The sequence below is a fragment of the Aptenodytes forsteri genome, unplaced genomic scaffold, assembly GCF_000699145.1.
Source record: "Aptenodytes forsteri isolate BGI_AS27 unplaced genomic scaffold, ASM69914v1 Scaffold53, whole genome shotgun sequence".
NCBI lineage: Eukaryota > Metazoa > Chordata > Aves > Sphenisciformes > Spheniscidae > Aptenodytes > Aptenodytes forsteri.
The window spans coordinates 6,418,136-6,433,454 of NW_008795909.1; the positions used below are offsets into that span (position 1 = coordinate 6,418,136).

The window sequence follows — 15,319 nt, forward strand, 5'->3', positions numbered from 1 at the left end:
GTTGTTGGTGCCATGCCTGGTAGGTCTTTTCCAGACATGTGGATCTGCAGTCCAGGAGGCTGGCCACCACTCTTAGCATTGCTGTCCTGGCTGCTGTGACAGCCCTGCAGGCTCTGCAGACAGGCAGAAGAATCCGCTGCCTTAGACTTCCCGGCATCAGCTGGGTGCTCTGAGCCCATGTTACACTCAGAGCTGTTGCTGTGTTGCAGAGGTATCACACCATGGCAAAGCTCAGGCAGAAGACCTGCGTGGCTACACGGTTTTAAGCAGTCATTCATATTTAGGTTTGCATTCCTAGCTAAGCCCTGTGTAAGCAAAATTCATGATGCTGGGTAAAAAACAAAGCAAAAGGAAATGTTAGGAGATAGCTGCTTTTTTTGCTTTTTTTTTCCTCCTTCCTCTTCTAGTTGGCTTCAGCATTAAATATAAGCTGTCTTAATTACCCAGACTGATTGGCTTGCCTTTCCAGTTGCATGATTTCATTTCAGAGCTGTGCAGATGTTTGCAGCTCTTTTTCCTTAGGAAACCTCCAAGAGCCTTATGAATGTGTCAAAGTAGGTGACTGAGCCCTGGGTACAGCTAACATCAGACACTGTCACTTCTGAGATACTGCCCTCATCCCTGGGGTGAGGGTCTGAGCAGAGGGTCAGTCTGCCCTAAGGCATCTGCTGGGGAAGTGTTTTCCAGGAGAGATCTTCGGCTTTGCTCTCTGTGAGTGCAGCGCGGACGCTCTAAGCCCATGATGCTGCTGGGCTAAGAGGTGACAATGACAGGGACAGGAACTTCAGAGGAGTTGCTTTTAGCCCCTTTGTCTAGGACTAAAGGGTACAAAGTGGTGTCCAAATCCCCTACACAAGATTTCTTCGGTTACAGCTATTTAGCATGCCTAGGAGCCAGTTTTCCGATGAGACTGTGCACAGCTTTTCACCTGAAGGGTTCTGCTGTTAGTTCAGTTTGATCTGCTCTTCAAATCCCCTTTTGTGTGTGATAGTATTTCCATAATGCTCCTGAGATTTATGCTATGACATTCCCATTTTTGAAAGTGGAGGCTGTGGACAAGTCATTAAGCACAGCAAAAAATGCACTAAAAAGTTATTACCCAGGTGCAAGCGTGTGATCTGTTACGGGAAGTCTTCACGTAAGTGGTTTAGTGGCCTTTTTAATTAGAAATTCAGAACCTCTTCTGAGGCTTCCTCGTAGCTGCTCTGCAGGAGTGGTTCTGTAAAAAAATCTGCTTTAGATTAAGCAGCTGAGTTTTTCTCCAGAATAAAGGCAAGGCCCCACAGGGATTCCCTTACCCTGAGTATCACTGAGACAGCCGCAGTGCCATGGTGCAGCCTCCTGGACAGCAGTGCAGTAGTCTGCTGAGACTGCAGATGGTGATCCCAGGTATGGTCCTACTCCCAAAGGTCTCATGTGAGGTCCCTCCTCTCTCCTGTTCTATAAATGTTACACTCGAAACTGTGTTGAAGGATAATGAAGGCTTGTTTCTATAGACTTACCTCTTGTAGTTGGGTTCTCTGGTATCAAGTAAGTGCAAGCTCTGGCTGTTTTCCCTGACCTTTAGAGCATGCACAGCATCTTTCACAGATGAATGTCTCTCTTTTCTCGCCAGCTGTCTAATTTCTTGAGTGTTCCTATGCACTTGGGAATTATGTATTCCTGTGATAGCGCATACATTCAAATTTAAGTATTCCAGAAGGTGTGATGATGCCCAAGGCGATTTTTATCAACACCCGTCTGCTTCATCACTCCTATGCATGCAACCTTAAGATGGGATAGTAAGGACCGAAAGAACATTGAAATGAGATTGAGATTCAGTGATCTGAAATAATGCTAAATTAAGAGGAGGACTGCAAAACAGAAGTCCTGGGATACATTCAGTCTTCTTGGTTAATGGTCATGGTTGGTGTTTTAAAAAAATTAGGCCATGCCTTAGTGCAAGTTCTGCACATCACTTGCCAAGGGAAAGGCGGGGGATGAGACATGTGAAAAGTGCCCAGTTGTTGGTTTATTTATTGTACTGTGTACAAGGAGTGCTCATTGTTATTTAATAGGGGTACTGCTATTGCTGGTTGCAAAGCAGCGTAGGGAGATAGAGAGCATGCTTTAAAGTATTGGTACCGTGCCTACTCCTGCCTGGACAGAGCTCTGGAAGAGGGAATGGTTTAATGGGAAGGCCAACCTTGACAGTGATTTCTCAACGTTTTAGTTGTCCTTTCTGTGAAATGAAAGTAGAGAGGCCTGTTGCCTTTGTGAATGTGCTAGGTCTCCCAATGAACAGCAGCACTATGTGTGAAAGCACTTACAGGGAGCTATGTACTGTTGTCACTACCTGGGCAAAGAGGACAAGGCATGCTCATGGAGAGAGGAGCTTGCGAACGTGGCCAGAGTGCAGAGAGACGCGGCAGCGTTTTCTTGAACCCCTTCCAGAGCAACTCCAAGGTGTTTCAGATTGAAAAAGTACGTGAAAGGCAGGACACAGCACACAGGAGTGTCTTGCCCAGCTCACTGGTCTTTCACACCTTTGCCAAAAGGCCTTGTAGGCAAATAAAGCTGAGAGCATCTGCAGCAACTCCCACTCCATGGCTTAGAGGAGGTGAGAAGGGGGATGCCAGCAGCTGCACACAGCCACTGCAGCTGCAGGATCCATCAGGATGTGGAAAGAGGGCTCACCGGCCCCTGATGGTTGCTGAAGGAAGATTGAAGTCCTGCAAGTCAGGGGTTGCTGAGCCCAGTGATCATTGTCAGGCCGGAGACGCAAAATGCATGTCTAGGGACAGATCTCCCATGGAAACAAGGATGTGATGTTAGCACATTTGCTCTAGCTCTTCTCAGTGGCTGTGTGTCCCTGGGCCAGTGGCTGGCTCAGTCCTTACTTGGGGCTTCCTATCCATGAAACTAGGGCAATGCTTCTATTTCACAGCAGAGAAAATACTCATGACCAAGATGGCTACGTGGGCATCATCTGCTGGAAGTGCCCACTCATCCCCACTGACCCAGGAGATGCCAGGATGACTTTGCTTCTAGCCATCAGAAGTTAGGCAAGACAAACCCCATCCCAAGTGTCTGGCTGGATCTGGGCTTCCTGTCCTGGGTCCTGGCTTAGAATAATTTCTTTACTGAAAGAGTGGTTAAACATTGGAAGAGGCTGCCCAGGGAAGTGGTTGAGTCCCCATCCCTGGAAGTATTTAAAAGACATGTAGATGAGGCACTTAGGGACATGGTTTAGTGGGCATGGTGGTGTTGGGTCGACGGTTGGACTCGATGATCTTAGAGGTCTCTTCTAACCTTAATGATTCTATGATTCTATTCTATGATTCTATGAATATAGGACAGCAAAAATGTGAGTGGTGGCACAACAACAAGAGACGGTCTCACACCTCTTGTTCCTCTCTTTAGCTGATTTTGGAAGGGTACCTTGTGCCATTTTCTGCTCTGTTTACATTTAGGAAATATTTCACTGCTCACTTCTACTGAATTTTATAAAGGAGGGTCTAGACTATGTTGGCACAAAACCAATAACCTGTATTTTCAGCCAGAGGATTTCTGTCTCCTTTTCCATGATCTGTGCTTGTGGGACACCGAGTTTCTGTAAAGCTGGCAGTGCATGGCCTTGGTAAGACTAAATCATAACCAGGCCTTAACTAGCTGCAGTCCTTTGCAGTTGTGTTTTCTTCCAGGGTGATAAGATTTGATAGAAGTGATTAACCATGTCTGAATTAAATAATTGTTCTGTGAAATGAGCAGCTCTGTGGCTGGTTCAGTGGAGCATCTTTGGCCAAAGGAAATTTTGATTAGCATGTGCGTGGCATTGCAGTCACCTTATACAAGAAGCGGTAACAACCACAGATAGTAAATGCACACAGACCCATTTCATGAATGAAACTCCAACTCATGCTGTATTCAAAGCCGATATACTGATACAGCACACACAGTAGTGTAAAAGCAATTATTCTTTCAGTTCAGACCTCCCGGTAAAAGGTTGCTGGGCTTACATTTCCATTTCCTCCGCCTGAGCTTTTCTCCTCTAATTGTAATACCATAGTATTAAGCGAGAGCACAGGGTATTTGAAAAGCAGTCGTCGTTTAAATCATGCTAAGTAATCACGCTACTTATTTTCCCTGTTAATACACCGAAGATTGTGGTGAGTAGCATTGCCATAAATTCTCATCCAAACCAGCCGCAGGATTTCTGCAGTAAAGCACAGCCTGGGGTGAAGCAGGCTGGGAGGAGTGTGTGGTCCTGGGCACAGGAGGTGAGGCTGGGCTGGGTACAGGCGTGGCAGAGGGACATCTCTGGGGCAGGAATGCCATCTCGTGGCCGTGGATAGATATTATGTGATTAAATCTATCTCCCTTCTTACAACTTCCCCATAACACTTCCCCTGTGTATCAGCTATGCTTAGGAAACACTTCATGCTGAAATCAAGCTCTGCATTTTCTGTATAGCAAAGATCATCCTTTTTTGGGTTCCTAAAGCTGTGCTGTCGGCCTCAGCAGCTCCTCTTGGCTGCAGTGCCCTGGCAGCCGAGTGACACGGTGCTGGCATGGGAACGGGGTCTGCGGGGACTGCTTGTGAGCCACAAGCAGATCAAGAGCAGACCTTCACAGGCTTTGCTTTGCTGCAGTCTCTGTCAGCTTTACCCTATTCCTTTTGCACCTTGCACACTCAGACGCAGATGTGATGCTCTCCTAGACATATTTCTCTCTCAGCCGGCAGTCGTAGTGTTGCCGTAGCCAGTTTGAGGATGTGGGAGTTGCAGCTCCTGGAGGGAGAGATGGTGCCTTTTATCAGCTGTCTGGTACTGCTGGCTGCATGATGTTAAGCAAGATGGTGTCTGCGTGCGTGACACTTAGATCGTGTCTCAGAGCCGTGGGACCAAGGAATGGACAATCCATGAAATGCTGGAGGTTGGAAGACATCCTTAGCTGCTACTAGGAGTCGTCCAGTCATTAGGGACATGCTGTCTCTGCTCACCTTTTGGATAACACCATAGTGCTTTCTGCAGTGGTGTTTTGGGGTAAATGAACACCTTTTTTGTAAGCAAAAGAATTACTAATGGTGCTTTTTTTTAGCAGAGGGAGTGTTATATGCTCGGCAGGAATTAGAACGTCACGGGAAATGACGGATTCACTCAGAGAGCTCTTGGGTTATCCCATCAGAGCAGTTGTCAGTGCTCCGTGCCAAGACATGGCCTCACCCAGCGTTACGTAGCTCCAGGGGAAGGCAGGTACAGCCACCGCTGCCGGCCAGCACCTCCGTGTGTGCGGGGATGCTGACTTGTCAGTCACCTGCACAATAGCTGCATTGGTGGAAGCAGGTTTTACCGTTGTTATAAAGTCTGTGCAGCAAAGTCTAGAAGGAATCAAATCTGTTTGTGCTGTCACTCCCACTTCAACTCAGCTTCTTCCGAGGGGATGGGACTGAAAGGCTGTTCTGTCAGCAGAAAGGGAGGAGAGGAAACAAATGTGAACAAAAATAAGCCGCGTTGTCAATCTGTGTCTGATGACTTTGGTTATCCTGTTCTGAAGGTGAGTAAACACATCGAACTCTTACCGTGGGAGGAATCCCAGAGGAGGCTCAGCAGCTCTTGGGAATCAAGCTGTGTTACGGATGCAAACCGTTCTCAATCCGTTTCTACAGGCAGAGTGGAAAGGTACCTTTCTTAGCACCTGAATTGTATTTCCTAGCCTAGGACATTTTCACATGAGCAGAAACATAGAAGGTTCTCTGCATCTGTGTATATCCTTTGAGATTTTCATTTCAGATCTTTTTTGTGCACGTGCAGCAGTCACCTCCAGCACCCCTCTTTAGCAGTGGAAAGACAGGGGCGCTTTTAGGGCAGGCTTCATTTCATCTGCTTGCTGCCTCTAAATTGGGATGAGGCAAATTAAGGCCTAACTCCCCTGACTATTAATTAGATCTCTCCTTATCACAATAGTAGGACCCCAAGGCAGGTGACAGGGCCATGTGTACATGGTAGTACAGTCCCCTAAATTTGGGGTTTTCCACAGTTGTGACCTGTCTCATGTCTTGGCAGCCTCTCCTGCTATCTAAAGATCAAATCCTTTTCTTGGAGCCCTGGTTCCATTTGAGGCCCTCTGCGGCATGTAAAATCCAAACTCAGTCCCACAAAAACCACCAAGTGGATTAAATGACTTGCTATTTTGCTGGTGGATGGCTGCTGCTGGTGGAGGAACCGACATCTCCCGTACTTCATTCACAGCGTGATGCACTTGCTGAATGCTCCAGAGCAGGCAGCACACGCTTTCTTCTTTGTTTGGTGTTGTTACACCCTATTTTGTTCCTGACTACATAATTTTTTATCTTTCAATAATGCTATCTCTTGAGAAGGTGTATCGCCCACTGGGTTATGTTTCTTAGAAGAATTCAGCTGACCTCAATCGAGGTTTGTAGTCCTACTGCAATAAGTTGCAAACCAGTTCGTAACCGTCCCCAACCCAGCATTCCCAAACTGGCTGTAGTTTATGGGCAGTCCCCCACTGAAACTGGGTTGCGCGTGGAGCTGCACAACTGCTGCGGGTCTCCAGCTGTGTGACCCAGCCTGTGGGTTTTCTTGGAGAGCCTAAACAAAAGCCTGAATTCTTCTGTTGCCTTTGGGTTTTTTCAAATCCCAAAGACACAAAGCAAAAACCTATTATCCATTGCCATTACCCACGAGAGGTGCAAAAAGTACACATTTTCCTGAAGGCTTTGGGATGCCCTACTTCTTTTTATTACTGCTTTGTGACCCAGCTGGTGCAGGTGTGAGCACCTGCCTCCACCACGTGTCATGGACACGTCTGTGCTGCCGCATCCCCTGCCTCGGAGTTCGGTGCCTCACCAACACTGCTCCTGAAGAGGAGCGAGCTGTCTGCTCTCCCAATGCCTGCTTGTGAAGGGCTTAGTGCATCAGAAACAAATACTCATTTCTGAAAACGAAACGAGCATTTTCATCCCGGTGGAATTAATGCCGTCCCTGCGTCAGGTTTTGCTGTTGAGCTGAGTAAGTCTGTGTGCACTCCATTATAATGAACTGCAGCCTCAGAGTACGGGCAAGGCAAGTTCAGAAAGATCACCAATAGCCATAATCTTGGTCATCGACCTCTATTTCATGTTTTTGAATGGGTGGTATATGTAAAGTATTAGAGAATATAACAAAAAGCTTCCCTGCATGCTTCACATACAGTTAACTGTTAAACATGTTTAAAAACTGTTTGTTTTCCTCCTTGCTGGTATCTCAAGAAATATGTAAAAACAAAACACACCTTAACGTCACATTAGAGAAGCAGGTGTAGCCGACTCCATCAGCTGCATGAAGGTAGGTTAGCTGGGTGTCTGGTGTGCTTCTTCTCTAATTTTGTTTTTCCCAGTGCTTGAGTTTTGGGCATACCTGATTTATGGCCCAAGATTTAAGGCTGCTCCCTGGAAAGGTCTCTTCTGGGAGGGGAGGAGTGGCTGAAGAAAGAAAACCATCATTTTTTAGGTAGGATTTCTGGAAGAGCTAAATCAAGACTGTACATAGCAGTTCAGTCTCCCAGCGGTGAAGTGGGATCGGAGCTCTCCCTCCCCAGCGCAGGATCTGGCTCCAGCAGGCACCACGGCTGGGCACCACAGTAAGCCAAGAAACCAAGGCTGGTTAAAAGCATCACACCGAGACAAGGTGAAGCAGTGACCCAGCAAAAGGTGACTTTGCTGGCACGTGTTTCCTCAAAAAAACTGTCTAGTTTTTTGATAGTGTCTATCAGGGTGCTGTCTGTGCCGCCCTTTTGATGGGCTTCCCTCCACCAACTGGCTTGCTTTGGAGACCGAACTACGAATACACCAGGAGGGACATAGACACACTGGTGTGGGTGCCAGCAGAGAAGAGGTGAGGGATGTTGGATGAAGAGAAGTGCATGAAGCACAACCCTTTCCTGCCTGCAGCAGCAATGGCCACTGGTCATTGCATTCTCACCGGATCCCATTCTGGCAGCAGAGGACAGCAAGGGAGGTTAAGCTGGCCTTGCAAATTTTGTCCCAGGTATGGTCACATGTATTAAAGGCCTTTCAGATGGACTGCCCTGCCTCCGTACGCAACCAGCTGCAGGAAGGCACTGGGTGCTGATTTAGGTGGCTGTGCACCTGCGGGGTTGGAGGCAGCTGCACGCCGTGTTCTGCATTCCCAAGGACGTGCTCCTGGCCTGGGAGGGGACAGGCATTGCTGCTGATTTGCTTACATTTGAAAAACCATACTGAGCAGTAGTTTAATAAACTAGCGCAAATCTGCCCAACATGCAGGAATATTATTCTGCAAGACTTTTTTACTTAAGCGGTAAACTTGTGGGAACAAGGCAGAAGGGCAGCATCTCCTGCAGAGAGGTGCCGTGTCCCAGGGTGCTGCTGTGTACATTGAGCATAATGCACACCTGGAGTGAACCCAGCGAGGGAAGAGCGTAGCTCTCCTTTAATACACATTTTTACTTTTATTTTCTGCTTCTTTCATGTTTATTCCATGCAAGCTGGCAAGCAAACTGGCGTTTCAATAAATATGTCTGGAGAGGGAGAAAAGGTGTCCTCTGGCACTTTTGAAGCCCATGAAAACTGGTCATAGATCATGTTTAAATGTCAACCCCGTCGAAAGCACATCACTCTCCAGCTGCTCCCACGTTAGCCTACTGACAGGCCAAGCTGGTTAGCAGGGCTGATTCATGGCCCAGCAATATAATTCAGTTGCGCTTGTTCATTATTTATAGAAATCACAGGCATCGATGTTCTGGCCAGATCAAGTTACAAGAGCAATGATGGAAGGAGGGTTACTGTTTCAAATTAGGCAGGGGCTCAGCAGACTTGCTGGAGACCACAGTACATGAATGAAAGGATTTAATGCATTCTCCTGGGTACTAACGTCTATGTTCACTTTTGGGAACGTCATGGGTACTACAGTTTCACGTAGAGGAACTTACACACAAGAGGTGAATAGAAATGATTAAGTCAATGTCAGTCAAGGACAGCTGAGAAAATTGTAGATTAGGCCACATAAGTGGGATATTGTGGAGAAAAACAGCTGGCAATATGAGGAGACTAGGTGGTCTTACTTGTTTTGTCCCTAAGTGGGAAGGACTGAGTAGCATCAACGTGAAGGTTTGCCGGAAGATCTCCAACGTGTTGCTTGAAACAGCTGACAGCAGCTTGGTCTGAGCAGCCTGGCACCTGCATCGGCAATGGCATCACTTTCCCTCCGTGTGCCAGTCAGGACAGTGCCTGTGAGAGCTCCCGAATGCTCCTGAAATCAGACAGGTAGGCCCATCCTTCAAGTGTTCCACGTTAGACAAGCCCATGGAGGTAGTGGGGGACAAGGGTGACCTTCCTCCCTTGTTGTCTACTCACACCCTCTGGATATGTGTCATTTTATGTTTCATTCAGAAAAAAATCTCAACGCTTCAGGCTGTTTGGTTAGTAACTGTGATGGCACCTCTAGGTGAATCTGGAGACACAAAGTCTACAGTGATGATCTACTTATTTTGCTTGTAAAAGGTAAAATAAGGGCCAGCATTTGTCAAGTTAGCACCTGGGGCATATCTCATCCTCTGGCTTTTTGCAGCCAGAAGAGTTTAGCTACTCATTCTAAATTTGATGCCTAACTAGAAACCCTGGAGATGCAAGTAGATCCTATGGATGTCACTGGAAAAGCACAGATGTGATAAATAGGGCGATAATTCTAACAAAGTCCTTATGCATGGCAGCATTTCTTGGCCAGCTCCAGGCTTTGGGATACACTGGGCAATAAGAAATGCCAGACTGAGGGTTTCAGGAGGGATTCAGACAGTTAATATGGTCCTAACTGAGAAAGTACTGTCAGGATTTTTCTGCTTGTATCCTTCTTTTCTCTGGTGTGTATGTATATCCTTTTGGCCAGAATGACGTTATTTGTCCTCGTTTGCAGATGTATTATTGCTCTGAAGTGTAAGCATGAGCTCTGTGATATGGGGACAGGATAGCGTGGCTACTTCATGAGAAGATTTGTCCAGAACAGGTCCCAAGGCACCTTCCCAACAAATAAACTCCTGCAGTGATAACCTGCTTAATTATTAATTATGGAAATGAAACCATTACATTGTTAGTCCCTCAGAAGATCCTAATACCTAACTACTGTCCAGAGCTAATTTTCTGAACAATAATTTAATACACAGCACAGATAAACTGCGTACTTAGATTGAATACAAATGATGTTTCAGTGTCATTAATTATGGCCTTATGCTGAGCATCACTATAGCAACTAATGACATCACCGCAGGCTTCAACCTGCACAAAACCCAACTTCTGAGGGTCTCTATTTGTTGGCACGGATCTTTTCAGGGCTTTTGGGGGTATGAATATGGAAGCACCACAGTGTTGTCAAGGGTTTGCTATGTATGTTTACTGTCATTTGAAACATTTATTCCCTTTGTGGTTAATGTTGTTCTCATGAAGGAAACCTAATGAAAATTACTGTTTGTATTTGGTTAGTAACATTTGTTGATAACATATGGTCTGGGAATGCTTCAGCAAATAAGAGCTTTTTAATAGTAAACAGAGATATGAGTTCTATAAAGCAGATGCTGTCAAAATACACAGTGTAAGGTTGGAAATTTTCTTACTTTTGCCTCTTACCCAAAGCAAGATTATCTTCCTACTTTCCCTGCTGGTGTCAATGTAGGTTTTTTAAGAGAGAAAACATAACCTGTGACCTGAAGCTGCAATTAGAAAATAAGGTTGTTTCTTGGTTCTTATGCTTAAAACGTTTATTAGGTAGCTGATGGCTCACACATGAAAAAGATATAATATTGAGGATCTGTCTGGACCTGTAGCACTGCAGATAATTTATGCCAAACCTCTGCTCCCTAGCACTGGTGGCAGTTTGATGCATCGTCATAAAAGATGAAACATGTGGAATGGTGCACCAGGAGAGAAGACTTCAGGGCAAAGCTGACGAAGAAACTGAGTTCATTAATCAGCTCTGCGCTGAACACGCTCATGTGCTAGGCTCAGTTGAATGAGATTTGCTCAGAGCAGAGCAAAACGTAGAACCATACTTCTTGGGCACAGGAAGGAGTAAATTAGTTTTCCTGATAACTTTCCAAATGCAAAACCTGCTGTTTGGTATTTATGTTTGAAGAACATCTAGTCGCTGGACCACATGCCATCTGAGCCTTTTCCCAGTCATTTCAAGGGAACTGCCTTTCTTCAGCAGAGGACCTATTTTGAGGACAGTGTGAACTAAGAAAGTGTCATTAATAGCGTGAGGGTGAATAGAAGTGCTTAGTGAGATATGGTATAATCTCTCATCTAACTTGCATTATTTTAGGTTGCAGTGTGTGTTCCATCGCATCACTCGGAGGCGTTGCTCATGGCACGCTCTTGTACAAAAAGCACCTTGTCTGTGATTATTCTTCAAGCTCGCTTGTACACTTTGCATGAGTTTTGAAGTGTGATGAATTTTCAGGGTCTCTGGGAACAACATAGAAATCTAGCTCATAATGAATTATAAAAAAGACAAAGAAAGACAACAAAAGAAGGAAAAAGAGCAGTTTTTATCTGCTAGTTTCACACTGGGCCTCTGCATGATCGGATGTTCAGGAGCATCCTCCTTGCAGTGGCGCACTCTTCCCCAATCCTCCCTCTGCCCTTCATCTGTGGCTGAGCTGTTCTCTGCTAACAAGGGCAAGTGCAGTTTTAGGAGTGTTTTGCTTAGCTCTGTCTGGAAGTTTCTGTCCAGCTTTATTTTAATAAGTTTCTAACTTTCTCAGCTGTAGAAACAAAGCTTGAAACACAGCTGTGAAGTCTCAAACATAAAAGCATCATGACTTTTTACCCCTTAGTGTAGAAGGTATTTTCTTCTCTTCTCTGCTACTTTCAAAATTGGTTAAAGTTTACAAATAGGCATTAGATCAAGTTCCACTTAATTTCTGTTCTGTGACCCTCTTCAGTCTGTGCTTGTTTGCCAGAGGGGAGCATTTTCCTGTATCTCAAAAACCACAGCACAGGTGAGAAATTTGACATGCTGGTGTGAGCGGCACCACTTGTGGAGGCTCTTCATGACCCTATTTGAAAAGCCGTGGCCCTTAGGATGTTGAACAGACTTGGTGTTTCACAAATTTCTTTTCCCTGCGATCTCTCTAAATCAAAGCTGACTGCTGTGTAAGGTCCGGATATCTTTAAGAGAACCCCACGAGGATGCTCGCCAGCGCAGCTCAGGTGAGCCCTCGCGGGTGTCACCAGGCAGCAGCTCCAGCTGCAGCACATGGCTTGCTAGGACAGGAACAGAGCCCAGGAGGAAAGTCCATGAAACAAAGTGCAATGGACTGTGGCCAAACTGGGGCTCTGTCCTCAAAGCTTCCCCAAGTATCCGGGGCCAGAGAGGAAACCTCTAGCGTGACATGCTCAGGCCCATCACATGCTCAGGCCCATCACCAGACCTTCCTCCGGCGGGCTGCAGGGCTGCTGCGGTTCTCACACTCACGTGGGGAAGGTCAGCTGCAGGGTGGGCTCCCCTTGTAAGACTCAAAATGACAAGGCCATAGGTGTCAGCAGACACTGGCTGGGACCCTGTGCCTGCAGGGTCCCATGTGGAATGAGTTCACGTTCTCTGCACGCTTGGGCAGCTTGTGGTTGCAGGAGCTTGGAAATGTCCGCTAGAAACATACATGTCTAGAAAGGGTTTTCACGTACGGTGGGTCTTTCAGCCTCCATAGCGCTGCTTTCCAAGCCACAGGACCAGCCAGGGGACGACTCATGGAGTACAAATAGTAGACGGTGGTCTCGGTTCATTGCGTAGTTGGAGAGGTGGCCACTTCCTGGCCACTGCCATCCCATCCCCAAGGAGCTGGTGTCCTGCTCTGCAGTCCTAGCAAACTAGGATTACTCCAGATGTAATGGTTTGAACTTAAACCTGGGCTGGGCTGGAGGGCTAGGCTGGGACTCAGAAGAGGACCCAGGTTAAATTGGGGTTTCTTCAGAGAAAGCAAACCTCACTATCAACCTGGAAAGGAGAGGTTAATTAGCCAAGAGAAGAGCAGAGGCATGAGCAATTACAGATGTCCTAGGTGTAGATGTCCTTGATCCTCAACTTCTGTTGTGACTATACAGGTTGTCACTGCAGGAGACATATTGTTCTTTCTAAGTAAAAAAGTTCTCTTAAATTTGGTTTCATGCTGCTCCCAAATACTCTTTTTTTCCCCAAAGAACCATCATGGGTTTTCCAAACATCTGTCCCACATTTCCCTAAGAAGATAATTAATGTCCTTATCACTCAGCCCACCCACTTTGGCTTGTGCCAGACAGGACATTTTTGTTTAACCATTGCATGCCCAAGGTGTTGTCCTGCTGCCCTGCCGGTGGAGCTGAACATCTCTGTCCCTGTTTTTGCAGCTGGGGCACCCAAGGAGACTTCACAACAACACACGCACTTCCTGCAGTGAAGGTGAAGCTGTTCACGGAGAGCACGGGAGTGCTGGCTCTGGAGGACAAAGAGCTTGGGAGGGTAAGGAGATTTTGAGTTTAACGTTTCCTTCTGGCCTTGCTTTTCTAGAGAAATCTCTCCTGTACGGAAATATCTTTGGAGCACAACATGCTCTGCTTTTTTGCCAAGCTTCAGGAGAGAGGGAAAAAAGCAAGCTCTCCACTGCTGGAAAGGAGTGCATCTCGCATGCTGTCTTTGTTGTGAGTTTTTAATGGCAGCATTTCAGCTGGCTGTGCCTGCACTCAGCAAAGGCAGAGGATCTTGTGTGTGATATTGGCAGTCCGGAAAGCCTTAGAAGTTGCTTACGGAAATGGACATTCCTGAGGCAGAAAAGGGGATTATGCTGAAGCAAAAAGAGGGGATTTAAGTTTGGCAGGTTTCATGCGCTCCCAAATACTCTTTTTTTCCCCAAAGAACCATCATGGGTTTTCCAAACATCTGTCCCACATTTCCCTAAGAAGATAATTAATGTCCTTATCACTCAGCCCACCCACTTTGGCTTGTGCCAGACAGGACATTTTTGTTTAACCATTGCATGCCCAAGGTGTTGCGCTGCTGACCTGCCGGTGGAGCTGAACATCTCTGTCCCTGTTTTCGCAGCTGGGGCACCCAAGGAGACTTCACAACAACACACGCGCTTCCTGCAGTGAAGGTGAAGCTGTTCACGGAGAGCACGGGAGTGCTGGCTCTGGAGGACAAAGAGCTTGGGAGGGTAAGGAGATTTTGAGTTTAACGTTTCCTTCTGGCCTTGCTTTTCTAGAGAAATCTCTCCTGTACGGAAATATCTTTGGAGCACAACATGCTCTGCTTTTTTGCCAAGCTTCAGGAGAGAGGGAAAAAAGCAAGCTCTCCACTGCTGGAAAGGAGTGCATCTCGCATGCTGTCTTTGTTGTGAGTTTTTAATGGCAGCATTTCAGCTGGCTGTGCCTGCACTCAGCAAAGGCAGAGGATCTTGTGTGTGATATTGGCAGTCCGGAAAGCCTTAGAAGTTGCTTACGGAAATGGACATTCCTGAGGCAGAAAAGGGGATTATGCTGAAGCAAAAAGAGGGGATTTAAGTTTGGCAAGAGAGTATTAAGCTGCTCTCATATCTGCTGAGCAGCCAGTGCACGGTTTGAGCATTTGAAAGCACTGACTGCGGTACTCACTGCAAAGGGCTTGAAATCCTGGCTCCCCTGGGGGTTGTGGCTGAACTGGTGGCTTCAGTGGGGCTGGACTGGGGAGCGAAATGTGGAGGTTCATTTCCCCCGTCAATGGTGTTAATAGCAAAGAGCTCAGATTCCCGGGGTACTGGCCACAGAGCCAACCTTCCCATCCCATCTCTGCCTCTCACCTGTGGTCCCTAAACCAGTGCCCTGGGACTGGTGCATCGCTGCAGCCCACAGCTCCAGAATATCTGTGGACGGCACTTTTCTGTGGCTTTGGGACAGTTCAGTTAGTCTCCGTGATTTTTTGCAGCTGTATAATTTATGTTGGCCCCAGGCAGCAAACTCCCTGCCATCCCTTCCTCAGCTCTTCAAGGGTGTGAGATCTGCATGGTGAAGACCCCATGAAAACCAGTTCACGGGAAGAGAGGCTGCACCTTACACATGGGCTTGGCGCCTCCCATGTCACGGCTCAGCGTGGCCTGAGCATTCTCCAGGAGCAGCCTGGGCTCTGTCTGCCCGGCTCTGCAGCACACCTTGCTCTCGCCTTGTCTACATTGCCATGGCCAAGAAAGCCATAGCCAAGAAAGCCACTGATCCTGTGGCAAGCCCAAGTACGGTATTTAAAGTTATGGACTAACCTGTTGGGATGTTTCTTGCTAACTCCATGGCTGCTTGTGCCTTGACACA

At 46.9% G+C, this 15,319-nt stretch overlaps 1 protein-coding gene across 1 annotated transcript in view; it reads left to right on the forward strand.

Annotated features, from left to right (window-relative positions):
- The window catches only part of CADPS (calcium dependent secretion activator), a 238,364-nt gene that overhangs the window by 104,910 nt on the left and 118,135 nt on the right, over window positions 1-15,319 (forward strand). Inside the window, exon 7 of the mRNA XM_019473420.1 lies at window positions 13,394-13,505. Coding sequence (XP_019328965.1) covers window positions 13,394-13,505 — 112 coding nt within the window. The remainder of the gene's footprint in view (window positions 1-13,393; window positions 13,506-15,319) is intronic.